At 42.3% G+C, this 24,240-nt stretch overlaps 1 protein-coding gene across 2 annotated transcripts in view; it reads left to right on the top strand.

The window, feature by feature from the left end:
- Window positions 1–24,240, top strand: part of LOC126259898 (mitogen-activated protein kinase kinase kinase 13) — a 379,295-nt gene that overhangs the window by 320,525 nt on the left and 34,530 nt on the right. For both annotated transcript variants that reach the window (XM_049956979.1, XM_049956980.1), the window contains exon 2: window positions 20,180–20,436. In XM_049956979.1, the coding sequence (XP_049812936.1) occupies window positions 20,180–20,436 (257 nt within the window). The remainder of the gene's footprint in view (window positions 1–20,179; window positions 20,437–24,240) is intronic.

The raw sequence follows: 24,240 nt of genomic DNA, 5'->3' as shown, positions 1-24,240 counted from the left end.
CCCATTACTTAATATTTATTCTTAAAGCCCTACTCTGTGAGACAAAATTACGAGCTATTCGTTATATGGAGAGGCAACCCCCCCCTCATACAACATTCTGCATTTTGAACTTATTTTTCGTCTCGGGAGAAGTAATGGAAATTTCACTCACTACCTTATGGTGGCCCTTATTCTGTATTTTTCCACAGCCTGCCCTCTTGTTATACTTTTAACGTCATGGAAGCAAATTCCGTCTTTTTTTTCGTAATTTAACACCAGCTGCGCATTTTTCCTGTAATACGCTTTACGCATTCTCTGTTATCTATTGCGAAACGACACAGGATAAGGCACGACAACTGAATGTTGACTGGCACAGTAGGCTGGAAGTAAGGTTTCATACTGTCGCTGTGCCAGTATTGATTTTTCGTAAGAGAATGTATGTATTTGTACTTGTAAGTTGCTGCAGTTTGGCACGTGCCGTTAAGACCGCCACGTGGTGATAAGATGGAGGACATTGATGTGAGCAGCTGTGGATGAGCAGATAAATGTGACCTTTGACAGTCCGGACTTCCTCAAGGCCGTTGCTTTGCTTTGGCCCTGTGCCTATCGAATAAAAGTTGCAACGTTAACGGCCGGCAGGTCGGTGCTCCTCTAATAACGCGGCCATTGTGCGGCTTAGGCGGGCAGGTTAAGAGTAGCATAGGCAGCATGTGACCGTCGCTCGCATTTTTAACTTTGCAAATCATTTGTCGCGGTTTTGTCGACACATTTGCTGGAGTTTCTCGACTTTACCGATTAACAGCAAGCTTTCGAGTTTCCAGCTATGTTGGTTGGACAACAAATATTGACGTCAGTACCACAGTGCTCTATTCAACACAGTGTCTAAAATAACCAACTTGGCACGTTTCATTATACATATCATTGCGAGAGATCTCAAAGAAAAAATAAATGAGAAAAAATCCCAGGATCGATGGAAAATTAAACCCCCCGATCTTAGGACTTAACCTGATACTTCACGATCAGTCAGTGAACCAGCCTAGCCGAATTGATGAGCACATTCTTTGATTTCTATGAGTGTCGTTCTTAGGAGCGACGAGTGTGGCTCTTACGGACGTCTTCTCGCTGCTTGGAGCATCTAAAAAACCTACTACGGCAGTTGAAATTTTGTGCGCAATAATAGAACGCTAGATGTTTGTGTGGGTGTTATTAGACGACACATGCGGTCTGTGAAACGAAACGCCGCAGTATCGGACGGCAAGAAATCAAGCGAAGAGTCAACGAAAGAAAGAAAAAAAAAGAAAGAAAACGGTCACAGCTGACGAAGATTGTGATATCACTACATTTTAATGAGTAAAAAATGAATCAAAGCAAAATTTAAAGTTGCTTCATTGTTAACTGCAGTCGCACTGCGGTTCGTAGCGCTAGCCGGACCGTTTGTAACTGCATTGATAGTTCTTTGTTGGCTAATCCTACGTAATTGGACGCACAGCCTTCTAAATCAGTGTTTCCCAACTGTGTTCCGTGAGAGCTAAATAAGTGCTCTGCGAAAAACTATTAACAACATGGCGTTTTCTTTTTCGTCATTTTGGCAGGACTAATTCTGCGTTTTTAAATTTTGTTATGATTTCTGTGTTATTAGTTATGATTTAAAATTGAAGAAATCACTAAATAAAACAAGTTTTTCTTAAGATTATATTAACTTTCAAATAAACAAGGTGTTCCATCAGGTTGCCAGGCTTATCAAAGTGTTGCGCCAGAGGAAAAGTTCGGGAAGCTCCATTCCAGAGGACCCCTCTGGGTTGCCTACATCTTCTGCAGAAATCGCACGATCGCTGCCGTCATGACTTGAGGCGTGATTAGATATGGCTGAGAGCACTTCCTAGCAGAGCCATCAGGTAAACACCTCTTCGCGTGGGAGTTGCGCAATCGTGGTTTCCTCCGACCCGCACGCCATTAGAGCACCTCATCTTGCAATTCGCACCAGTACTTCTCTTCGACGCACCAAGAATTTCAGTTAAAATAAGAATTTGTCGATGACGGAGTAAGTTTGTTTCTGTTTGAAAGGGGATTTTAAGTGAATATTTAAAATTTCAGTGAACTCTACTTTTTCTCTTTTTTTTATTAATACAACCAGAGGCAAAACATGACTTTGGTTCTTTACTAAACTATAACCTTCACGACAGAACTGGATCATGGTATCATTTGTCTAGTCTCTAGTGTACCAGCTTTTGACTAACGCGTAGATTCCGCGTGAAATAAGAGTTCTCCGGACTGGCTACATAACCACTTTTGTACAGCATCTTTCAATGTATCAGCCACTTAGTGCTTCCTTGAGAAGCTATAGCACATGGTAATCACCAGATGCTACATATCGCTAATATGCAGGATGTGACAAATTCAAAATGAAGTTCCCCAATTTTGTGCCTCGTTTGACCGTGTACTAAGATTTTGCAACAGTACGCCATCACGAAGCAATCTAATTTCAGTTTTTGCTATCAGACTACAGGCGTCGAGTGGCTGTCGACAGACGACTTATGATGTTCCACTAGCGGTCGTTTGCAGTCTGAAAAGAGCGTAAGAATTACTTTTCCATTGCAAAGATTTTTATATGTCGCCGCTTCTCGGCTATTCGTTTGATCACTGGCCGGAAACGTGTACCCAGCCCTCAGAGACTGTTACAATATGCTTCAACAAATGCACCCCTTCTGTTTTATAAAGCTGCAGTATACTGTAAATTTTCAGACATTCCGATAGAGGTGTTTCAGTTTGAGGGTAAAATGTTGTAGCCATGCAACAGAAACATTGTGTACTACTTTAAGAATGACTTGATGCACCGTGGCGTGTCACAACGATCAGTCCTGTAGCTGTTTTGTTGATTTTTGAAGCGACATGTTCTCATGTGTTCGCAGTATTTCAGTCAACACTGATACACCACATTTAGACTTTATTTGCTACTCTTGCTAAAGCGATATGCACGAATACTCTTACTCTGATTTCATCATGCGATGAATGTACGCTAGTTTCTCACGTTCACAACTCAAATGAAAATCTGTCGCAGCTCGTCAGATGTGTGGAAGGTGGTTGATACGTCACAAATGGACAGTACCATGCTTACTGTAGTCCACGACGGCGGATTACTGCTCGTCTCTCTTCCTTGTTGACAATGCCGTCCATAACGTCCCGGTCCGAGACAAAATGAAAGTAGAAAGTGTTGACTTCATTAAATCAAATAGGATCCATTTGATGGCGCTTAATTTCGGGGCATGAACTGCGCACACACTCTTCATGACCTCAAAAGTCTGCTTTCGGAATTACGTTGAGTTGGGAGTTCGTCATCCAGCCGAATCTTGAATCTCTCGAACGAGTTTCCGGGATTAGGAAGCAGTCCTAAAGAGGTGTATGGTAAGTCGACATGAAGTGGCACAACTATTTTGAGTGACCCTAGGCCTAATGTTTAGGTGGGTTGGCCGGGAGAACGGGACAGCCGACAACAGCTCGGATCACCGAGAACGTCGTAGCTGTCTGTGTATCGGTGAAAGAGGATTAGAAAGTGACATCTAGGATTACCACCGTAACCGTTAACAGTGGCTTCGTGGATATTCCCTGAAGGTTCTAACAAACAAAAGCGTATCTAATATTTGTTCCTCTTGGGACGAAATCAGTGATGGAATGAGTATTGTTAAGTTTTGTTATCCACAAGATTGACTGCGACAAGAATTTTTAGACGATGTTTTTTTACTGGTCACGAGACTTTTTAGTAATCGTAGGCAAAACATAAATGCTGTATTGGTGAAAGATGCCCAAAATGGCCATCCGGGAAGTTTTGAATCCCACTATTCGTAAGTACTTCAGCACCGTAGGGAAATATGCGGATGTTTACATCAATGATTTTTATTTCATTTCTATGTGACCGACTCGACTGACTGTGTTCCAACATGCATTGAATTACAAAGCACACAGGTGCTGTCTTTTTCGTTACATGTAGAGAAGTGGACGCGATTAAACAGTGGCGTAGATGGGCGTTAGTTCAGATCAGTTTCTACCGAGCTAAAGAAACTACTTTGTTTCATCAGCGTGGACACATACTGTTCTTTCACCACTTTCCTTTTTGTACACCTACGCTAGTGTTCCATCTTTATTTATTTAGATATCGACAGGATATAACTCCAACCGTCTCTTCACCTGAACACGTGATAAGACACTGGACTCTTGTTCGGAACGACGGCTGTTCAAATCCCCGTCCGGCTGTCCAGATTTAGGTTTACCGTATTTTCGCTAAACCGCTCAAAACAATTACCGGGATAGCTCCTTTGAGAGGACACAGACTGTTTCCAACCCCCAATTCAAGCTCGTAGTTTGACTCTAATGAAGTCGTCGTCGACGGGAAGTTGCACTCTGTTCTTTCTTCTTCCTCCCTGCCCCCCAACCCTCTCGTCACACGAGATCGTTCCTTCTCCTTGTATAAGAAGAGTTTCTGAGCCTAAGCTAGATGACCAAGCGAGATCTGAAAGATTGCGAAGAGACGCGCATAGCTGCCTCTTCTCACGGGAGTGTCTCGATAAGATATCGGCCTGATATAACGTTCGATAACTGCCCTACAGACGTCGACAGACTCGCCGCTAAATGAAAACCGTTGCACACAACGACAGTTGGCAGTCATAGTTCACATTTGCATAAAGCGAAGCGATGTGATATGGAACGAATACATCAGCTGACCTGTTGGTGAAATATGTGGCTGGTTTTTTGATCAGCCACGGAATACTCTCGCAAACCTATCACACACACCCAAAAATGTGCGACGTTATTGTTTCACCCGATTGCATAAGGAGACTTCGCCGATTGCTTCTACATTATACACATTTCCAGAGGTGTATTGCGGCAAAAGATATTTTCTTTGAAGGTCAATAAAGGTATTTAGCTTATATAACAGAACATCGTAGTGACAATAGTACATCATCTTTGCATAATAGTACCATGGTAGATCAAATAACAAATGAGGTACTGAATCGAATTGGGGGAAAAACGGGGTGTGTGGCACAGTTTGACTAAAGGAAGGGACCTGTGAATAGAGCACATCTTGACGGATGAAGGAATCGTCAGTTTGGTAATGGAAGGAAGTGGAGTGGTTGGGGGAGGAGGTAGGTCTTGAATACAGCAAGCAGGTTCAAATGGGTGCAAGTACGGTAGTTAAGCAGTGATGGAGCAGCTTGCAAAGGATGACTTGCACGGAGAACTACATCAAACCAGTCTTCGGACATAAGTCCGCAGCTACAACAATAACAAAAAATACTATTTGTTTTGTGTCTTACACACATTCTAATTCTTGTTGTAGGGAAATCAGCTCTTTCTTAAATTGCTTGATGAAATAACCGCAGGGGTCACCAACATCATTGGACGGAAGAGCCAGTTTTAAAATTGTTATGCAGTGGTTTTGTTTTTGGTAGCCTCCATAGCTCTACTGACTAGCAGGTTGTTTCCTTATGCATTCCACGACCGATTCCTTCTTCCACTCTTGTCAAGCTCCGTCTCTTAGAGGTCTATGCCAATAGGCTGTATACAGTGACTCTCTCACTTGTGTTCCAGCCCAATTTAGTCGACAACACTGATCAACCTGTCTCAATAACAGTGCACTGGAGCTGAGACTAATGCGCTGGTTGTCTGGCGCGTGTCCTTCCGCCGCGCTATCTGGCGCTATCGCGAGGTTGGACCGCTTCTCGAAGCAGCTGTTTGGCGACCAGATAGCGGCTGTATTTGTCTGCGCGTTGCGTCACGCGCGCTGGCTTCGCCGGCGCTTTCATTAACCCAGAACAAAGCACACGTTCGCCACTAGAGCCTTCTAGCGTTGCCGTTCTTCGCAGGTTTCTCGACACTGGTTTCCCGGTACTGTTTATCCCTACAGCGATGCAGAGGCTGTCCGGCCGTATTGGAATAGCACCTCAATATCGGACAAAACTGGGGATCCTGTCAGAAACCCAAACCTAGGTGCTTTAATCAAATGAAACTATTTGGTTCCAGAGACCTTTCCATGTCTCAAACATGTATGTTGTATACATGCCTTTCTACAAATTTTCGTTCGTCGCTTCCGTCTACATACACTACTGGCCATTAAAATTGCTACACCACGAAGATGACGTGCTACAGACGCGAAGTTTAACCGACAGGAAGAAGATGCTGTGATATGCAAATGATTAGCTTTTCAGAGCATTCACGCAAGGTTGGTGCCGGTGGCGACACCTACAACGTGCAGACATGAGGAAAGTTTCCAACCGATTTCTCATACACAAACAGCAGTTGACCGGCGTTGCCTGGTGAAACGTCGTTGTGATGCCTCGTGTAAGGAGAAGAAATGCGTACCATCACGTTTCCGACTTTGATAAAGGTAGGATTGTAGCCTATCGCGATTGCTGTTTATCGTATCGCGATAATTCTGCTCGCTTCGGTCGAGATCCAATGACTGTTAGCAGAATATGGAATCGGTGGGTTCAGGAAGGTAATACGGAACGCCGTGCTAGAACCAACGGCCTCGTATCAGTAGCGGTGGAGATGACAGACATCTTATCCGCGTGGCTGTAACGGTTCGTGCAGCCACGTCTCGAACCCTGAGTCAACAGATGGGGACGGTTGCAAGACAACAACCATCTGCACGAACAGTTCGACGACGACTGCAGCAGCATGGACTATCAGCTCGGAGACCATGGCTACGGTTACTCTTGATGTTGCGTCACAGACAGGAGCGCATGCGATGGTGTACTCAACGACGAACCTGGGTGCACGAATGGCAAAACGTCATTTTTTTCGAATGAATCCAGGTTCTGTTTACAGCATCATAATGGTCGCATCCGTGTTTGGCGACATCGCGGTGAATGCACATTGGAAGCGTGTATTCGGCATCGCCATACTGGCGTATCACCCGGCGTGATGGTACGGGGATCCATTGGGTACACGTCTCGGACACCTCTTGTTCGCATTGACAGCGCTTTGAACAGTGGACGTTGCATTTCAAATGTGTTACGACCCGTGGCTCTACCCTTCATTCGATCCCTGCGAAACCCTACATTTCAGCAGGATAATGCACGACCGCATGTTGCAGATCCTGTACGCGCCTTTCTGGATACAGAAAATGTTCGACTGCTGCCCTGGCCAGCTCATTCTCCAGATCTCTCGCCAATTGAAGTCTGGTCAATGGTGTCCGAGCAACTGGCTCGTCACAATACGCCCGTCACTACTCTTGATGAACTGTGGTATCGTGTTGAAGCTGCATGGGCAGCTGTACCTGTACACGCCATCCAAGCTCTGTTTGACTTAATGCCCAGGCGTATCAAGGCCGTTATTACTGCCAGAGGTGGTTGTTCTGGGTACTGATTTCTCAGGATCTATTCACCCAAATTGCGTGAAAATGTAATCACTTGTCAGTTCTAGTAAAATATATTTGTCCAATGAATACCCGTTTATCATGTGCATTTCTTCTTGGTGTAGCAATTTTAATGGCCAGTAGTGTAGATTGAGGCTATGCGGTCATTGCATTTCATATCCCCACAAATTGTTACACTCGGGTATTTGTGGGAGTTGGCCGCTTGCAATTTTGACTCATTGATGTTGTTGTAATAGCATAATACGCCAAATGATCAAAAGTATCCGAACACCTACTGCTAGAAATTAATGTGGAGTCTGCCCACACTTCGCCATCGTGACAGGTGAGACTCTGCTAGGGACATTTAAATGAGGTGTCTGAGTGTCTTTGGAGGAATGGCAGCCCACTGTTCCTCAGGAATAGAAACCACAGAGAGTAGGTTCTGAAGTGGGTCGCTGGGTTTGTAGCGACGCCGACGTTCAAACTCATTCCTAAGCTGTTCCATTGGGTACAGGTCAGGTCTGTGACAGGCCAGTTCATTTCAGGAATGTTATTGTCCACAAACCATTGTCTCACACACGCTTCCGCACTTAGCGTTTCCTTGGGGCAATAAGGGGAGCACACTCTAACTACGAAGAACAAAACCCAACTTAGCACCACCTCCTGCGTACTTCACCGTTGGCACTACATATGATGGCCAGGGTTACGTTTTCCAGGCTTTCGCCAAACCGAAACCCTCCCATCGGATAGCCACGAGGTCTGCTCTTGGCTTAGCAGCGGTTGCTCCTTCGCATTTCCACTTTACTATCACAACACAAACAGTCTACTTGGGCGGCTTTGGAAAGGCTGAAATTTCCCTGACGGATTTGTTACTTAGGTGACATCCAGAAGCGAGGCCACGCCCGAAGTCGATGAGCTTTTCTGATCGACCCATTTTGTTGTGACTGCTTCTCTGCTGACAACACAACACTCCCCAACTACTTCTGTAGGGTCGGGTCCGCCCGTCGTGACGTGTAGTGGTCAGTTAACATAAGGGTGTCGGGATACGTTTGATCAGATAGTGTAGGTTAACTGCGTTTTGTGAATCCACAATTTCACATGGCTGGACATTTAAAGCAAGTTGCCATTCTTTGTATCACTTTTGAAATCTTATCTAGATCTACCTGAATTTTGTGTAGCTTTTTATTTCTTACAGTACTTATGTATTTATAACTGCATCTGCCGGCCGGAGTGGCCGTGCGTTTCTAGGCGCTAAAGTCTGGAACCGAGCGACCGCTACGGTCGCAGGTTCGAATCCTGCCTCGGGCATGGATGTGTGTGATGTCCTTAGGTTAGTTAGGTTTAATTAGTTCTAAGTTCTAGGCGACTGGTGACTTCAGAAGTTAAGTCGCATAGTGCTCAGAGCCATTTGAACCATAATTGCATCACCTGCAAGAAACCAGAAGTTATTATTAATATTGCGTGCAGTTCATTGACGATAGGTATAAATAGATTACAGGTACGTAGAACTTCCGTGTAATGACGGTACACTGTGTTAATGGTACAACTTCGTCTCGTAACGTACTGTCATCTCAGTCATATACAGCCGCCTTCTACCTGTCATGCCAGACACTTTTTTTTCCTTTTGTAAATGAATGATGGAGTAGGAAAAGTCTTAAAACATGAGCATTTATTTTTTAATAAAAATGCAGATGTTTAACGCCGTTTCACGTATTCATTTCCTGTGGCATTCCTCATAACATGTAAAAGTCTGACGAGTACAAGCTTTGTAAACCGTGTAAACTCTTCATGATTTCTTTCGGGCAACATCATTTCCTTCAGTTTGTTCTATTGACAAGTAGTTGACTCTCTGCGAGTTTTTTAGTTTTGTTTTCTAAATTCTTCTGGCGATGGTGATGGGGGTTACACTGATGGAAAGGCCGCGCCATTTCGTTTGTCTCTCAGCTAGAAACTTGCGAGGCTACGTTTGTCATACACTGATATTGCCTACAGTAGAAATAATGCGCGCAGGAAGCCCGCTCTCTCACGTCACACGTAAACGCATGTGAGTTACACGTACGTCCTGTATAAAAAAATACGCGAGATTGTGCGAAAGGAGGAGAGAAGAACGACGCCAACGCCAGTCCTATCACTGCCACAGAAGATAGGCCCACCATGAAGTGCAAGAGGCAAGAACAGCGCCGAAGCGCTGACAACAAAGGAACCTCAGGGAGGCACTACGAGAAGGAAAAGGTGTCAGCACCAGCAGCTCTGGCCGCTTTTTGCAGGTTTCCCTAGGCCGTAAGGTGAATACCGGAGCTGTCCCCCAAACTTACCGCAAATAAATTCCCAGTTGGGAGATATAAGCCCTTCCCCTTCCCCCTCAGAAAAAGAAATAAATAGAGCCCCAACAGAACAACAAACACCCCATGACTGAATAGTGTTCAAACCCTAAGACACTCAAGCAGCCTGCCTTCCTCCTTAAGAGGAAGGAATGAAATGAGCGAAAAAAAAGAAAAAAATTCAAACCAAGATACAGTTTCTGTAAAAGTTTTAGTATGTACCTTGTGAAGAATGTTATGCAAACATTTGTGTTTGGCACGGGGGTTATATATAGCTTGCAAAACTGATTGCAAGGCACTGCGTTGAAAACAACAAACGAAAAGAAAAACTAAATTTCTTGATAGCAGCAGAATGGTATTGAAACCTATTGCACATAAGAACATTGTCAGTGACTTTGAGTGTTAGATACGTCTGAAGAACACAGTGTCAACTAAACCAGAGGGACAGAAGTTGTATAAACAAAGTATTAATGGTAGAACGGCCATGGTCAAATGATTTTTGGAACTGTACGTAACCCTATCGGCTATCGTTCAGGATGTATTTAGGCGTTTGGCCCAAAATTCTCTTCAGTGGATTTTGACATTAGTTTGCACTCCTCCTGAAACAGAGTAATAAGCAGACGCTGCCGTGACAAACTATTCACACGTTTTATACGGATATAAATATTTTTCCATGAGTCGTGAAGGGTCAAAAGCTTCTCCACAAAGAGAGATGGACATTGAAAAGAGCTCTGCTACACGAGCAGCACACAAAGTGCAGTGTCAGTGGTCCGACACCTGCGGACTTTAATACGTGTCAAGTTTCTGAGCTGACGGCGCGTAACGGCGTTATCAGCCCTGCTTTGTCGTCGTCTGCTAGAGATGCGTGCCTGCCCTTGTATCTTCACAATTGCTGAAAGGAATACAACCGAAACAATCCCAATAGTGCTGCAGATCGGAAGCGACATCAAATTTATATTTGATTTACAACGTGAAAAGCATTTATCGCGGAACGGCCTCCTCCTCGTGTCCTCAACAGGGTGGAAGTTTTATTTTACGGTGGTATAAAATTATTAAGCTGCGAAGAACAATCGGTTATTTTCAAGCGTGATGTAACACAGAAACATTATGTTACCTATGCAACAGGTCCGAGTCTCGGTATGAGTTGAAAGAAGCCTAACCTGTCTTTGTATACAAGATTGTGTACCGATTTGAAGTTCTAGATTCGCATATTTTACTGTTCGCCTCGCTTCTGCACAATCTTTCATTGATTGTATCAATACCCGTTTGTATTGTGATATATTGTAAAATTTCGCGAATATTCCACAATCTCGTACTGTTATCGTCAATTCTAGGCTTAAACTTAATTGTGCTCTTTAAGATTTTTGAGAACAATAGGCCCATATTTGTTCAAAACAATCGTTCTCTAATTTCATTGTATTCAGAGGCTTAAAAAACTATATTTTCGTAAGTTACCTGTACGAGTGTTTTGGATACGTAACATATTTCATCGTTCACAGTTGTTGCCAAAGAAGACGTCACCCCTCAATTTCATTTACATCAACGCAAATACACGTGCGTTGTTGACAAGTTTCGGAAGCGTCTTGTGCATAATCTACGAGTAATTTGTAGAAAATTTGCGTTTCTGATTTAGTTACTCTAGCAGATATTATACGTAGTGTATTTAGTTACATCTAGTTTTCCCTTAAAGAGGGGTAGCCTATTATCTACATTTAGCGTAAAATAACCCTGTTTTCGAGTTCGCTAACAACTATAATTAACCTCAGAAAATTTTAGGAAACTATAAATCTTTGCCACAGGTTCTTGTGGTGCCTTAATAGAAATCTCGTTTTGTATATTTGCTTCAATTGTTATATGAAATTAGCAACTTTTTAGCTCAACAGATTAAAAGATAATCAGTGGGCTTAATTTAAAGTTATTTGTTCACTGACCTTTGCACCAGCTAAAATGCAGCCCCACTGTGAACGCTGTTCTCAGACACGGGATGAGTTAGTTGACGTTTGTAAGCAACTGGAAATCACCATGACTACTGTTAAACGATTGGCAGCTGCTGCGACTCGGTGTGTTGGAAGAGCTCCTGAAAGTCTTGTACCTGTGATCCCAGTTATCAGAGGTACCTCGTGGACTATCCTTTCCTGTAGATCTTGTCTCCTCTGCAGAAAGTACAGGATCTGTCACTACTCGTTCAGTTGACTGCGATTGGCGTGTCAATGGTAGATCTAGGCATCTTGTACAGGGTCGACGGGAACCAAGGAGGACTCAGGGTGTTGAAGCGATGACTCATTTCACCTGTTTTGGGGAAAGCTGTTTTGTCCGGCGTCAAATGGAGGCAGATGAAAAAGGGTAGGAGTCCACTAACCGTCGGCAGTTACAACGTGTCGTGAATACCCCTTAGGAGGATGGCAGCAAGGGATACCAGGCGTACTCAGTGTATATGCGTGGAGGCCTCATTCAACATGTAGAGGCTATTCCAGCAGCCATTGAGGGAAGAGGGTGCAACCAACTGCAGATTGTGGCACACATTAGAGCAAATGATGCCTGTTGTCTGGGCTCCGAGGTCATACTTGGGTCATTTCAACGACTGGCAGAGAAGACCAGCCTTTTGCATGGAGTTTCAACAAAGTTCATAGTTTGCAGCGTTGTCCCCAGAATTGTTCGTGGCCCTCTGGTTCTGAGTCGAGTGGAAAGGCTGAACCAGGGACTTCGAAGGTTCTGCGACAAGCCAGGTTGTAACTTCCTGGTTTTGCGCCCTAGGGTCGAGCACTGTAGGGTCCCCCTAAATGGGTAATGTGTAACTACACATCGGAGTGTGCTACTCAGGTAGCTGACTACGCGTTGGCTGCTCATAAGGTTTTTTCTTAGATTAGCTGACTCTCCATCCATTCCAGATGACACTAGCTGTAGGAAATCCAGAAATATCAGTGTAAGATCGAAAAAATGCCTCCTACTGGTCAGCGTATTTAAATCTTAATGGTTTAACTACCGAAGCATTCGCAACAAAGTCCCGAACTTGAAGCGCTCGTGGAAAATACAAGGTACAGAAAGCTGGTTCAAACCTGAAATTAATAGCAGCGAAATTTTTGAGGAAAATTTAGTGTATATCAAAAGGAAAGGCAGATGGGGAAATGGAGGTATTGTATTTGTCGCAGTAAAATTCACCGAGATAGAAATTGAAGCTGCATGTGAGATTTTTTGGGCAAGACTCAGCATCAGGGGTGGTCATAAAATGATTGGATCCTTCTGTTGCCCACCACTCATCTCCTGATGCAACCGAAAACTTCAGAGAAAACCGCAGTTAACTTGTACATAAGTTACTCAATCGTAGTGTAATCGTCGGCGGAGACTTCAGTCATCCAACGATTAATTGAGAATCTTACAGTTTTGTTAGTGGTGGGCGTTATAAGACATACTGTGAAACTTTACTAAATGTCTTCTCTGAAAACTACCTCGAACAGATAGTTAGGAATTCCACTCATGACAGAAATATGTTGTTGTTGTTGTTGTTGTTGTGGTCTTCAGTCCTGAGACTGGTTTGATGCAGCTCTCCATGCTACTCTATCCTGTGCAAGCTTCTTCATCTCCCAGTACCTACTGCAACCTACATCCTTCTGAATCTGCTTAGTGTATGCATCTCTTGGTCTCCCCCTACGATTTTTACCCTCCACGCTGCCCTCCAATACTAAATTGGTGATCCCTTGATGCCTCAGAACATGTCCTACCAACCGATCCCTTCTTCTGGTCAAGTTGTGCCACAAACTCCTCTTCTCCCCAATCCTATTCAGTACCTCCTCATTAGTTATGTGATCTACCCATCTAATCTTCAGCATTCTTCTGTAGCACCACATTTCGAAAGCTTCTATTCTCTTCTTGTCCAAACTATTTATCGTCCATGTTTCACTTCCATACATGGCTACACTCCATACAAATACTTTCAGAAAAGACTTCCTGACACTTAAATCTATACTCGATGTTAACAAATTTCTCTTCTTCAGAAACGCTTTCCTTGCCATTGCCAGTCTACATTTTATATCCTCTCTACTTCGACCATCATCAGTTATTTTGCTCCCCAAATAGCACAAACTCCTTTACTACTTTAAGTGTCTCATTTCCTAATCTAATACCTTCAACATCACCCGACTTAATTCGACTACATTCCATTATCCTCGTTTTGCTTTTGTTGATGTTCATCTTATACCCTCCTTTCAAGACACTGTCCATTCCGTTCAACTGCTCTTCCAAGTCCTTTGCTGTCTCTGACAGAATTACAATGTCATCGGCGAACCTCAAAGTTTTTACTTCTTCTCCATGAGTTTTAATACCTACTCCGAATTTTTCTTTTGTTTCCTTTACTGCTTGCTCAATATACAGATTGAATAACATCGGGGAGAGGCTACATCCCTGTCTTACTCCCTTCCCAACCACTGCTTCCCTTTCATGCCCCTCGACTCTTGTAACTGCCATCTGGTTTCTGTACAAATTGTAAATAGCCTTTCGCTCCCTGTATTTTACCCCTGACACCTTTAGAATTTGAAAGAGAGTATTCCAGTCAACATTGTCAAAAGCTTTCTCTAAGTCTACAAATGCTAGAAACGTAGGTTTGCCTTTCCTTAATCTTTCTTCTAAGATAAGTCGTAAGGTCAGTATTGCCTCACGTGTTCCAGTATTTCTACGGAATCCAAACTGATCTTCCCCGAGGTCGGCTTCTACTAGTTTTTCCATTCGTCTGTAAAGAATTCGTGTTAGTATTTTGCAGCTGTGGCTTATTAAACTGATTGTCCGGTAATTCTCACATCTGTCAACACCTGCTTTCTTTGGAATTGGAATTATTATATTCTTCTTGAAGTCTGAGGGTATTTCGCCTGTTTCATACATCTTGCTTACCAGATGGTAGAGTTTCGTCAGGGCTGGCTCTCCCAAAGCCGTCAGTAGTTCCAATGGAATGTTGTCTACTCCGGGGGCCTTGTTTCGACTCAGGTCTTTCAGTGCTCTGTCAAATTCTTCACGCAGTATCGTATCTCCCATTTCATCTTCATCTACATCCTCTTCCATTTCCATAATATTGTCGTCAAGTACATCGCCCTTGTATAGACCCTCTATATACTCCTTCCACCTTTCTGCTTTCCCTTCTTTGCTTAGAACTGGGTTTCCATCTGAGCTCTTGATGTTCATACAAGTGGTTCTCTTATCTCCAAAGGTCTCTTTAATTTTCCTGTAGGCAGTATCTATCTTACCCCTAGTGAGATAAGCCTCTACATCCTTACATTTGTCCTCTAGCCATCCCTGCTTAGCCATTTTGCACTTCCTGTCGATCTCATTTTTGAGACGTTTGTATTCCTTTTTGCCTGCTTCATTTACTGCATTTTTATATTTTCTCCTTTCATCAATTAAATTCAATATTTCTTCTGTTACCCACGGATTTCTACTAGCCCTCGTCTTTTTACCTACTTGATCCTCTGCTGCCTTCACTACTTCATCCCTCAAAGCTACCAGAGTACAAAGGACAACTAGAAAAAGCAGAAAGATGTATGTTTTCAGAAAACTAGAAAAAAATCAATAGCGTCACACCTCAATGAGGAACTTGAAATTTTCAGCACAGAACAGGAGCATATAGAGGAACTATGGCTCAAATGTAAAAGAATATTTGACCATCTACTGGACAGATGTGTACCCAGTAGAACAGTTCATAATGGGAGAGAACCTCCATGGTATACAGTCTCTGTAAAGAAACTTATTAAGAAACAGAGAGTACTGTATACTAGATGTAAGACAAAGCGTATGGCTATAGGTAGAGAGATGCTGAATGGAACGCGTTTGTCTTTCAATGTGTAAAGCCTTCAATGACTATCGAAACAGAATATTATGTAATGATATTTCACAAAACCTGAAGAAATTCTGGTCATATGTAGAGACTGTTAATAACGCCAGTCCTTGGTGAATGAGACAGGAACTGAAATTGAGGGTGGCAAGGCAAAAGCTGAAATGCTTAACTCTGTTTTCTAATGTTCGTCTACAAAAGAAAACCCAGGAGAATTGTCCCAATTTAATCCTCGTACCACTGAAAAGACGAATGAAATAAGTATTAGTGTCAGTGGTATCGACACAGCTGAAATCGTTTAACAAGGCCTCAGGACCCGATCGAATCGTCAGATTCTATACTGAAATTGTGGCTGAGTTAGCCCCTCTTCGAACTGTAATCTATTGTAGATCCCTCGAATAAAAGCCGTACCCAGTTCACGGAAAAAAACATAGGTCACACCCGTCTACAAGAAAGGTAGTATATGTGATCCACAAAACTGCCGTCCACTATCCTTGACATCGATTTGTTGCTGAATCTTAGAACGTATTCTCAGCTCAAATATAATGAGATTTCTTGAACAGAATGACCTCCTCCATGCCAACCAGCTCGGATTCCGAAAACATCGACCATCCGAAACCCAACTCTCACTTTTCTCACGTAACATACTGAAAGTTTTGGGTTAAGGAAAGCAGGTAGATGGAGTATTTCTTGATTTACGACAGCATTTGACTCAGTACGACATCTACGCTCATTGTCAAAAGTACGGATATGTGGGGTTTCAAATGAACTTTGTGACTGGATTGAAGACTTTTTGGTAAGATGGACGCAGCATGTTGCCTTGGATGGAAAATCGTCGGATGTAGAAGTAACTTCGGATGTGTTCCAGGGAAGTGTACTGGGACCCTTGCTGTTCATGTTGTATATTAATGACGTTGCAGACAGTATTAATAGTAACCTCAGACTTTTGCAGGTGATGGAGTAATCTATAATGAAGTACTGTCTGTAAGAAACTGTATAAACATTCGGTGAAATCTTGATAAAGTTTCAAAGTGGTGCAAAGATTGGCAGATTGTTTAGAAATGTAAAACTGTGCACTTCACAAAACGGCAAACCGTAGTGTCCCATGACTATAACATCACTGAGCCACTGCTGGAGTCCGTCAACTCTACAAATACCGGTGTGTAACACTTTGAAGGATATGAAATGGAATATCACACAGGCTCAGTCGTGGGGAAAACGTGGTAGACTTCGGTTCGTTGGTAGAATACTGGGAAGTGCAATCATTCTACAAATGAGATTGCGACCGGTTCTAGAATATTGCTCAAGTGTTTGGAACCTGTACCAAATAGGACTAACAAGAGATATTGAACGTATACAGAGTGTGCAGCACGAATGGTCGCACGTTTGTTCGATCCGTGGGAGAGTGTCACAGAGATATAGAGGAAATTGAACTGGCAGAGTACTGAAGATAGATGTAGACTATCCCAAGAAAGTCTACTAACAAAGTTTCAACAACCGGCTTTAAATGATGACTCTAAAAATATGCTACAACCCCCTACGTATCGCTCACATAGGGATATTGAGGAAAGATTAGAATAATTACTGCACGCGCTGAGTCGCTCAAAGAATCATTCATTCTTCCTGCGCTCCATACGTGAATGGACTGGGAAGAAACCCTGACAACTGATGCAGTGGGATGTTCCTTCTGTCGTGAACTTCATGGATGTTTATAGATTTAGATGTTGCGTTATTTTTTGACTTCAGTTGTCAGCAGTAGTGTTGCAGATAATAAAGTAACTATCCTGAGTTAGCTGCATCTGCTAAGATCGGTCATAGGTAAACGGTTAAATATAGAAACATGTATTTATACCTTTTAATATCAATCTCTGTCGCGTTATACTTCCTTCACTTGTTCCTAGCTATTAGATCACAGTAATCGTACATTTAATTATTACAGTGTTCGTGAAAGAGTGAAACAGTAGAAATACTGTTTCGAAATTAAAAAATAACATTTTAGGTAAAATACGCTTCATTCTCTTTCTTGAAAGAAATTCGAATTATTGTCTGTAATAGCGTGAAGTAGTGTAAGCTTCACGATGAATTTCTCGACGTGATAAAGAAGTTTCCTTAAATAATAACGCAATCGTCTTAATTGTAGATTTAATGTAGATCAAAAAGATTCGATATTTAGTTTTGATCAGATCTGAGCGTGTGACCAATATTCTAATGATAGAATATGTTGCGTTATTTTTGAACAATACAGATGTTGCGTCACGCTTCGCAGTATTGTTTAGCGCATTTTTATCAAACGGAAATTATTTCGCTGTGGGTAAAATATCAGCAGTCAGGGCTACTGCACAGCTGTACTGTACCGGATTTGAAGCTTGATGAACGTATTCATTAATTAAAAGACAAACGGGACGCTTCATCTGCACAAGGAGGAGGTTGGTCTAGAGAAAGTCATCTCCGGCATCTGTTAACTTTCTTTTGAGTGCTCGACTCCTTGTACAAAATCAATAAAGTCGAAAGACTGGAGCTGCTGGTGTTTTAATTTCATATATCATTAACGATTTATGTGGAAAGCTTGCAGCTGTGTCAATAACTATTTAAATAAAAAAGTTACTGGACCAGTTACGCTTTTATACTAATCGTCACTCTTTTTAAGACATAAATTTCGCAACAGATCACACAGCACAAATCGTACTACCGCTGTGCTGTAACACGGCAACGCTGAGTCAACAAGGAGGCAATATTGAAAGTTAAGGTTAGTAGCGACCGGAAATAAGTGAATTAGTTCCGTCCTCCATCAATACATGTACTGTACCACCATTAGCCTCCTCCCACTCCACACACCGAAAGTCATCTAAGCTGATTATATATGGCGATTTTGCAACAATTTTTTCCAATAATGTTTACAACGTTTCCTACTACTACTACTACTACTACTACTAGGTGGGAGATGTTTGCATCTTGGAAACATTATTCGAAACGCAGGAACCGCTATCAATGGCAGTGTCGGTACAGGTGATAAGAGAATATTTTCGTGTATCTACTGCACATCGTTGCTGCACGGCGCCAGCTTATGTTTACTAAATTTCAAATTCAGATTCCATCAAAGTTTAGTTGTGGTCGTATACACCGCGAAATGAAATGGACAAGGTAAGAAACTGCTGAAATGGCATCTTCCTATGAGTCGGAGGGTTCCTGTGAAATGTTAAGAGATTGCAAGAGTCCTGTATAAAGTGGGATTGAACATTAGCCACAAAACAGAAAAAGGGTTTTGCAGTGTGTGCGGATGTGGCAGGGGTATCGAATAGCATAGATTTCACTGTCATCACTACAACGAACATACCAGGGTGTTCGGAAATTCCCGTTACAAACTTCTAGGATTTGTAGACGGAAGTGATTACATAATATTTTGAATAGGAACCCATGTCCAGGAAACGTGCGGATTCCGTGCTACAGCCGTTTAGAAATAAGTTTGCTAGGTAAGTATGTAACAGGGTAGCCATGGTGGGTGGTGGTTACGCCGAGTTGGCTGATGTCATTTGAGGTCTGTCTGTCTACCCCTCTGAACAGGGTTCGGGCCTCATCGACGTGTCCGTGAGTGTTAGATGAAGATGGTTGAGTACTCGTCTGCAGAATATACTTACATGATCCTTCTGAATAGCGAAGTTCACGGTCATGGAAGAGCTGCTCGTCACCTTTTCGAGATGGCCCTCCACAGCGTCAGACTCCATCGCATACACTTTACGCTACAGTTACGCAACGGCTTCGAGAAAGAGTACCTTCACTTGTAGAATGAAGGCTTTCACGACCGGGTGACATGGCTGTTGATATACTTTCCGGGATGTGAGGTTGTGGTCCAAGAACTTTTCTGCTCCTTACGTTTCATCCAGAACTGCGCTGGACTTCCTCAGAGGCGCTGCTCCGCTGAGTCTTGCCGACTCAGCAAGACTCAGCGGAGCAGCAAGACTCAGCGGAGCAGCGCCTCTGAGGAAGTCCAGCGCAGTTCTGGACGAAACGTAAGGAGCAGAAAAGTTCTTGGACCACGACCTCACATCCCGGAAAGTATATCAACAGCCAGTACCTTCACTGCCTGCAGGCGTGACTGTGGTGCTCCAAGGAGACGCCGCACACCCAAACTGAAGAGGCAATTTATTTGGCTTTTAATAAGTGGATCAGTAAAAAAAGTGATGTACTGGGTGACGCCAAATCATTAATTTGTAAAAGTGGACCCTTTACCAGTATGTTTTCAAATGGTTGTAGCACCAATTCTAAACATTACCTACTCACTCAACACTACAAGGCGTAGAAATTTATAACGGGAATTTACGAACGCCCTGTATAATCGTCCAGTCCGTCAATCAGTGCTGGACAAACTGAAGGTACTATTTTAGAAGTTGTTTGTTTCAGTATTTGAAATTTATTTGGAAGACTCTGGAAAACTGAAAGTCGCACCCTCCTAAAATTTGTGGCTTTCTGAGAAACAAATGGTGCTACCATATTTGACACAATTGCAACATTGGAGGATGGCATATTAGTAGATTTACAGAATCTTAAATTCCATATTTAGATCCCCTGGCAGGTTATTCCCTCCACTTGCTCAATGGCTTCTCTTCGCCATAAGCTACTACACCTCTGTTTTCGCTTATTGGCGAATGCTGGAAATGACACGTGATGTGCTTATAGCAATTGAGTGATGCAGTTTGTGACCTGTTTGTGTTGCAGCATCCTGTGCATCCAGGAGGAGCTGGGACAGCTGAGTGGCAGCCCCACGGCAGCGGACGAGTGCTGCGGGGGCGGCGGCAGCCCCCTGGGTGCCCAGGCACCCTCACCACCCCCACCGGCCCAGGCAGAGGTGTGCAGCGCCGGCCCCCGAGGCCCGCAGGACCGAGCCGGCTGGATCGATGGCCTCATCGGCTGTCTGCGCCCCGTCTGGACCATTATTGGCAAGGCCGCCTCACACGAGATCAAGAGCAAGCAAGGTCAGTTTCGCTTCCGTCTGTCAACAACAACCGTGTTTAAAGACTATGAACTTACGTTTTCTCTGTGCAATAGATACAGGTGAACAGACGAGGTGTCGTACTAAATGTTCGTGTTGGACTCGTCACTGCAAATTTTAGATAAAAATCAGAAATTTCAAAAATATCCGCTTCTGTCATCATCAAGAAAGCAATTTACTGCCAAAGAATTTTAGGAAATACGTAGGCCTACATGTAGCTGATGAAGTTGTGTCCACTGTGACCGTAGTGTCTTTGTTGCCATTGTAATGTACACTGTAGTGAGTGAGGTTGTGGAAGGTACCGACATGGATGTGCAGCTGTGCTGTCTCCAGTACTGTGGCCAGCTGCACTACCTTTCTCATTTGAAGATTTGTGGCATGAAGAGCCTGATTGAGATGATCCCACAGATTCTTGATTGGGTTTAAATCCGAGAAATGTGGTGGCGTGTACAGTGCGAAGCATGGGACATATTGCATTGTCCTACTGGCAGATGCTGTAGTGCTGAGGAGAGACGAACTGCATGTAGGGGTGGTTGTGGTCCCCAAGAACAGATATATACTAGTGTCATTTCACTGTGCCTTCATAATGACAAAATTATCCAGAGCATGTCAAAAAAACACACGTTCATTGACAGTTTCTTTTACAAGTATGAAGATGATCATACATTGCTTCTTGCAATAAGATTTCATAATCAATAAGCTTTATTTGAAAGATATTTTCAGTAAGTTTTAAAAAGTTAAATTTTTCTTTATATTTAAGCTTGCTTGCATTTTTATTCATATAACCATTTTACAAACATTATACATACAAAAGCAATGATTTTTGTTAAAAAGAAATGAATGTTTTGTTAAAGAGATAACTCATCATATACCTAATTTACATATTTATTATGTAAGAGTTCTCACTTCATTCCATTGTAAAGATCTCAACTTTTTGTTTGTAAAATAGGGTGTGTGCAAGAGTTATCACAGATCAGTTCTAGGATAGATAAGTGGAATATTTCACCAGGGTGGGCAGAATATTGAAACAGTTCATTTTAACTGTAAATGAGGCAGTTCACTAAATTATTTTGCAAAATGTTTTTGTATGAGGGTATTTTTAAATTTCCTGTATGAATTCCTAGTACAAGTAGAGGGTGATGAATTCATAATGATTTAGATAAGAATCCATCCTCTTACATCTCCTGGGCAAAGGAGCAGAAGTGATTTCCTGTTGCTGTACTAATTATTACAGTGACAGTGGAGAAACAAAGAACAAAATGTGACTTGTGATGATGATGATGACGATGATGATGAATTTCATGTATCCATGGCATTGGATATTGTTGTCACATTATTTAATTGATTACAAATATAGTAGCAGACAAATTACATTGAAAGGGACAGTTTCACTTGTTTGTTACTGGTTCACAGAAAGCGTTCATCTACAGGCAGAAGTTCATACTGAAAAAACGCTGCCCATCACCCTTTGCATAACCTAAGAATTTGTAAAAGAGATTAAAAAGTAAAAAGCATTTTGTGTTATTCAGTGATACTAGATCTCTGCCTAATATGACCAGTGACTAACTCTTCTCTGCAATTGCACGAAGTACACACCAATGAAAAAAATAAGATAGCACTCCGTCTTCAGGCCGTGAGTGGCCTGCCAGGATCCATCCGACCGCCGTGTTATCCTCAGAGGAGGATGCGGATAGGAGGGGCGTGGGGTCAGCACACCGCTCTCCTGGTCATCAGGATGGTATTCTTGACCGAAGCTGCTACTATTCGGTCGAGTAGCTCCTCATTTGGCATCATGAGGCTGAGTGCACCCCACCAATGAAAAAATATGGAATTTATTTTCTGGGAAAGAGTGGAGTGGCAACTTAATTGCTGGAGAGTTTTTTTTTTTTTTGTATTGGTAGAACTGATAACATGAGAATTAAGACTCATCAGATAAATTTATTTAATCTCTTTTGTTTCTTGTTCCCCCCTCCCCCCCCTTTTTTTTTTGGGGGGGGGTGGGGAAGAAGGAAGAGGAAAAAGTTAATTCTCAGATAATCACAGGTATTGTCTTGGTTTCCACAGCAAACATATAATTCCATATCAAGAATTTAAAAAAATATTCCCTTTTTTTTCCTGTATAAATATGATATACCTTGCACATTCCAGCATCCAAACATAATTTTCCATTTCTCACCGCCAGTTCGTCGTCCAAAGTTCCAATTTAGGTTTTTTAGCAGTTTTATGTTTTTATGTGAGTGAGGAGCTGGCCCACTGCACAACCCCCAACCCGGAGGACCAGGTAATTTGTACTCAAGGTTTTCTTCCTTTAGCCTTTGATAAGCCAATATCATACTACAAGGCAGCCGTTGCTAGTTTTGGTCCACCCCGGGTATTTTATTTCCCCGGTACCACCATATCTGGTGAGCAAACATAAACCTTTCCTTGATTAAAATAATACAACAGATGTATAAAGATAACATTTGCCAAGTGAAAGTTGGTAATAAACTTTCACAGAAATTTAGAACAAGCAAAGGCCCTTTACAGGGCTGTCCCATGTCACCATCATTATTTAAAATCTATATAGAACATGGTCTCGTAAATGTAATAGTATGGGATTAGAAATATTTATTATTTGCTAATGATCAAGTAGTCGTAGCACAAGATGGGGAGGATGCTAACTATATGTGCAATCAACTAGCAGTAGCATACAAAACTTGGGGTTTGAAGATTAATTACCAAAAAACAGAGTACTTGACTAATGATTCAGATGAGCTATACATTGAAGGAAAGAAAATCAAAAAGATAAACACTTTCTGTTATTTGGGATCCATTTTAGAAATCTAGGGAAAATCAGAGTCAGAAATCAATAAAAGAATTAGTAGCGGACGGAGGGTCATTGGGATGCTTAACTCAGTCTTATGGAGCAGGAATGTAATGAGCAGAACTAAAAAATTAATATACAAATCCATATTAGAGAGTGTGGTTCTGTATGGAACGGAGACCTGGACAATTAACATGAAGCACATTAAAAAATTACAAGCTCTAGAGATGGACTTTTGGAGAAGATCGCCAAGAATCTCCAGGAAAGAAAAGATAAGCAACACCGAAATAATAAGGAGAATGGAAATAAAAGAAAAAATATATGACGTTATGGATAGGAAGAAATTACAGTGGTACGTGCATGAACGACGAATGAAGAAAACCAGAATACCAAAATTGATACTGGAGTGGGAACCGGAGGGGAGAAGAAGAAGAGGATGACCTATGACCACCTGGCTCCAAAATGTACAGCACACAATGAGGAGAATGGGCGCAGAGGAAGAAGACACACAAGATCGAAACACCTGGAGGAATATTTTGAGAATATAGTTTAAGAACGTTTATTGTTTGTATTGTAATTTCCAAGTAAATTATTATGTTGGAGATAAGCCTCTGTAATGAGGAAAAGCTCAAAATAATAATAAATATGATATTGTAAGTATGTGATGTCTTTGCACAGTACTGGCACTAAGGCTTGAGCCACCTGAAACAGACTAAATTTCACATGTAATTGCCACAACATACAAGCAGTGAAAAATATCTTCCCACACACGTTACTACAAATGACTGGTGTAGCCCAGAGTTAGATGTGCTATGGGGCATGAAGGAAACAAAGGACCAATCTCAAACAAATATATAGGAGTCACAAGGAAGTTTTAGTCACAAAGATGTTTAAGAAGTTTTACTCTCCTTAAGACTATGGCATTCAAGAGGAGTCACCAAAGGTAGAGACAAGCTTATAGTTATTTAGCTGAGTAAGGAAGGA

This window comes from Schistocerca nitens, chromosome 5, assembly GCF_023898315.1.
Source record: "Schistocerca nitens isolate TAMUIC-IGC-003100 chromosome 5, iqSchNite1.1, whole genome shotgun sequence".
NCBI lineage: Eukaryota > Metazoa > Arthropoda > Insecta > Orthoptera > Acrididae > Schistocerca > Schistocerca nitens.
The sequence above is the reverse complement of the archived record's forward strand: the minus strand, read 5'-3'. Positions and strand labels throughout refer to the sequence as shown.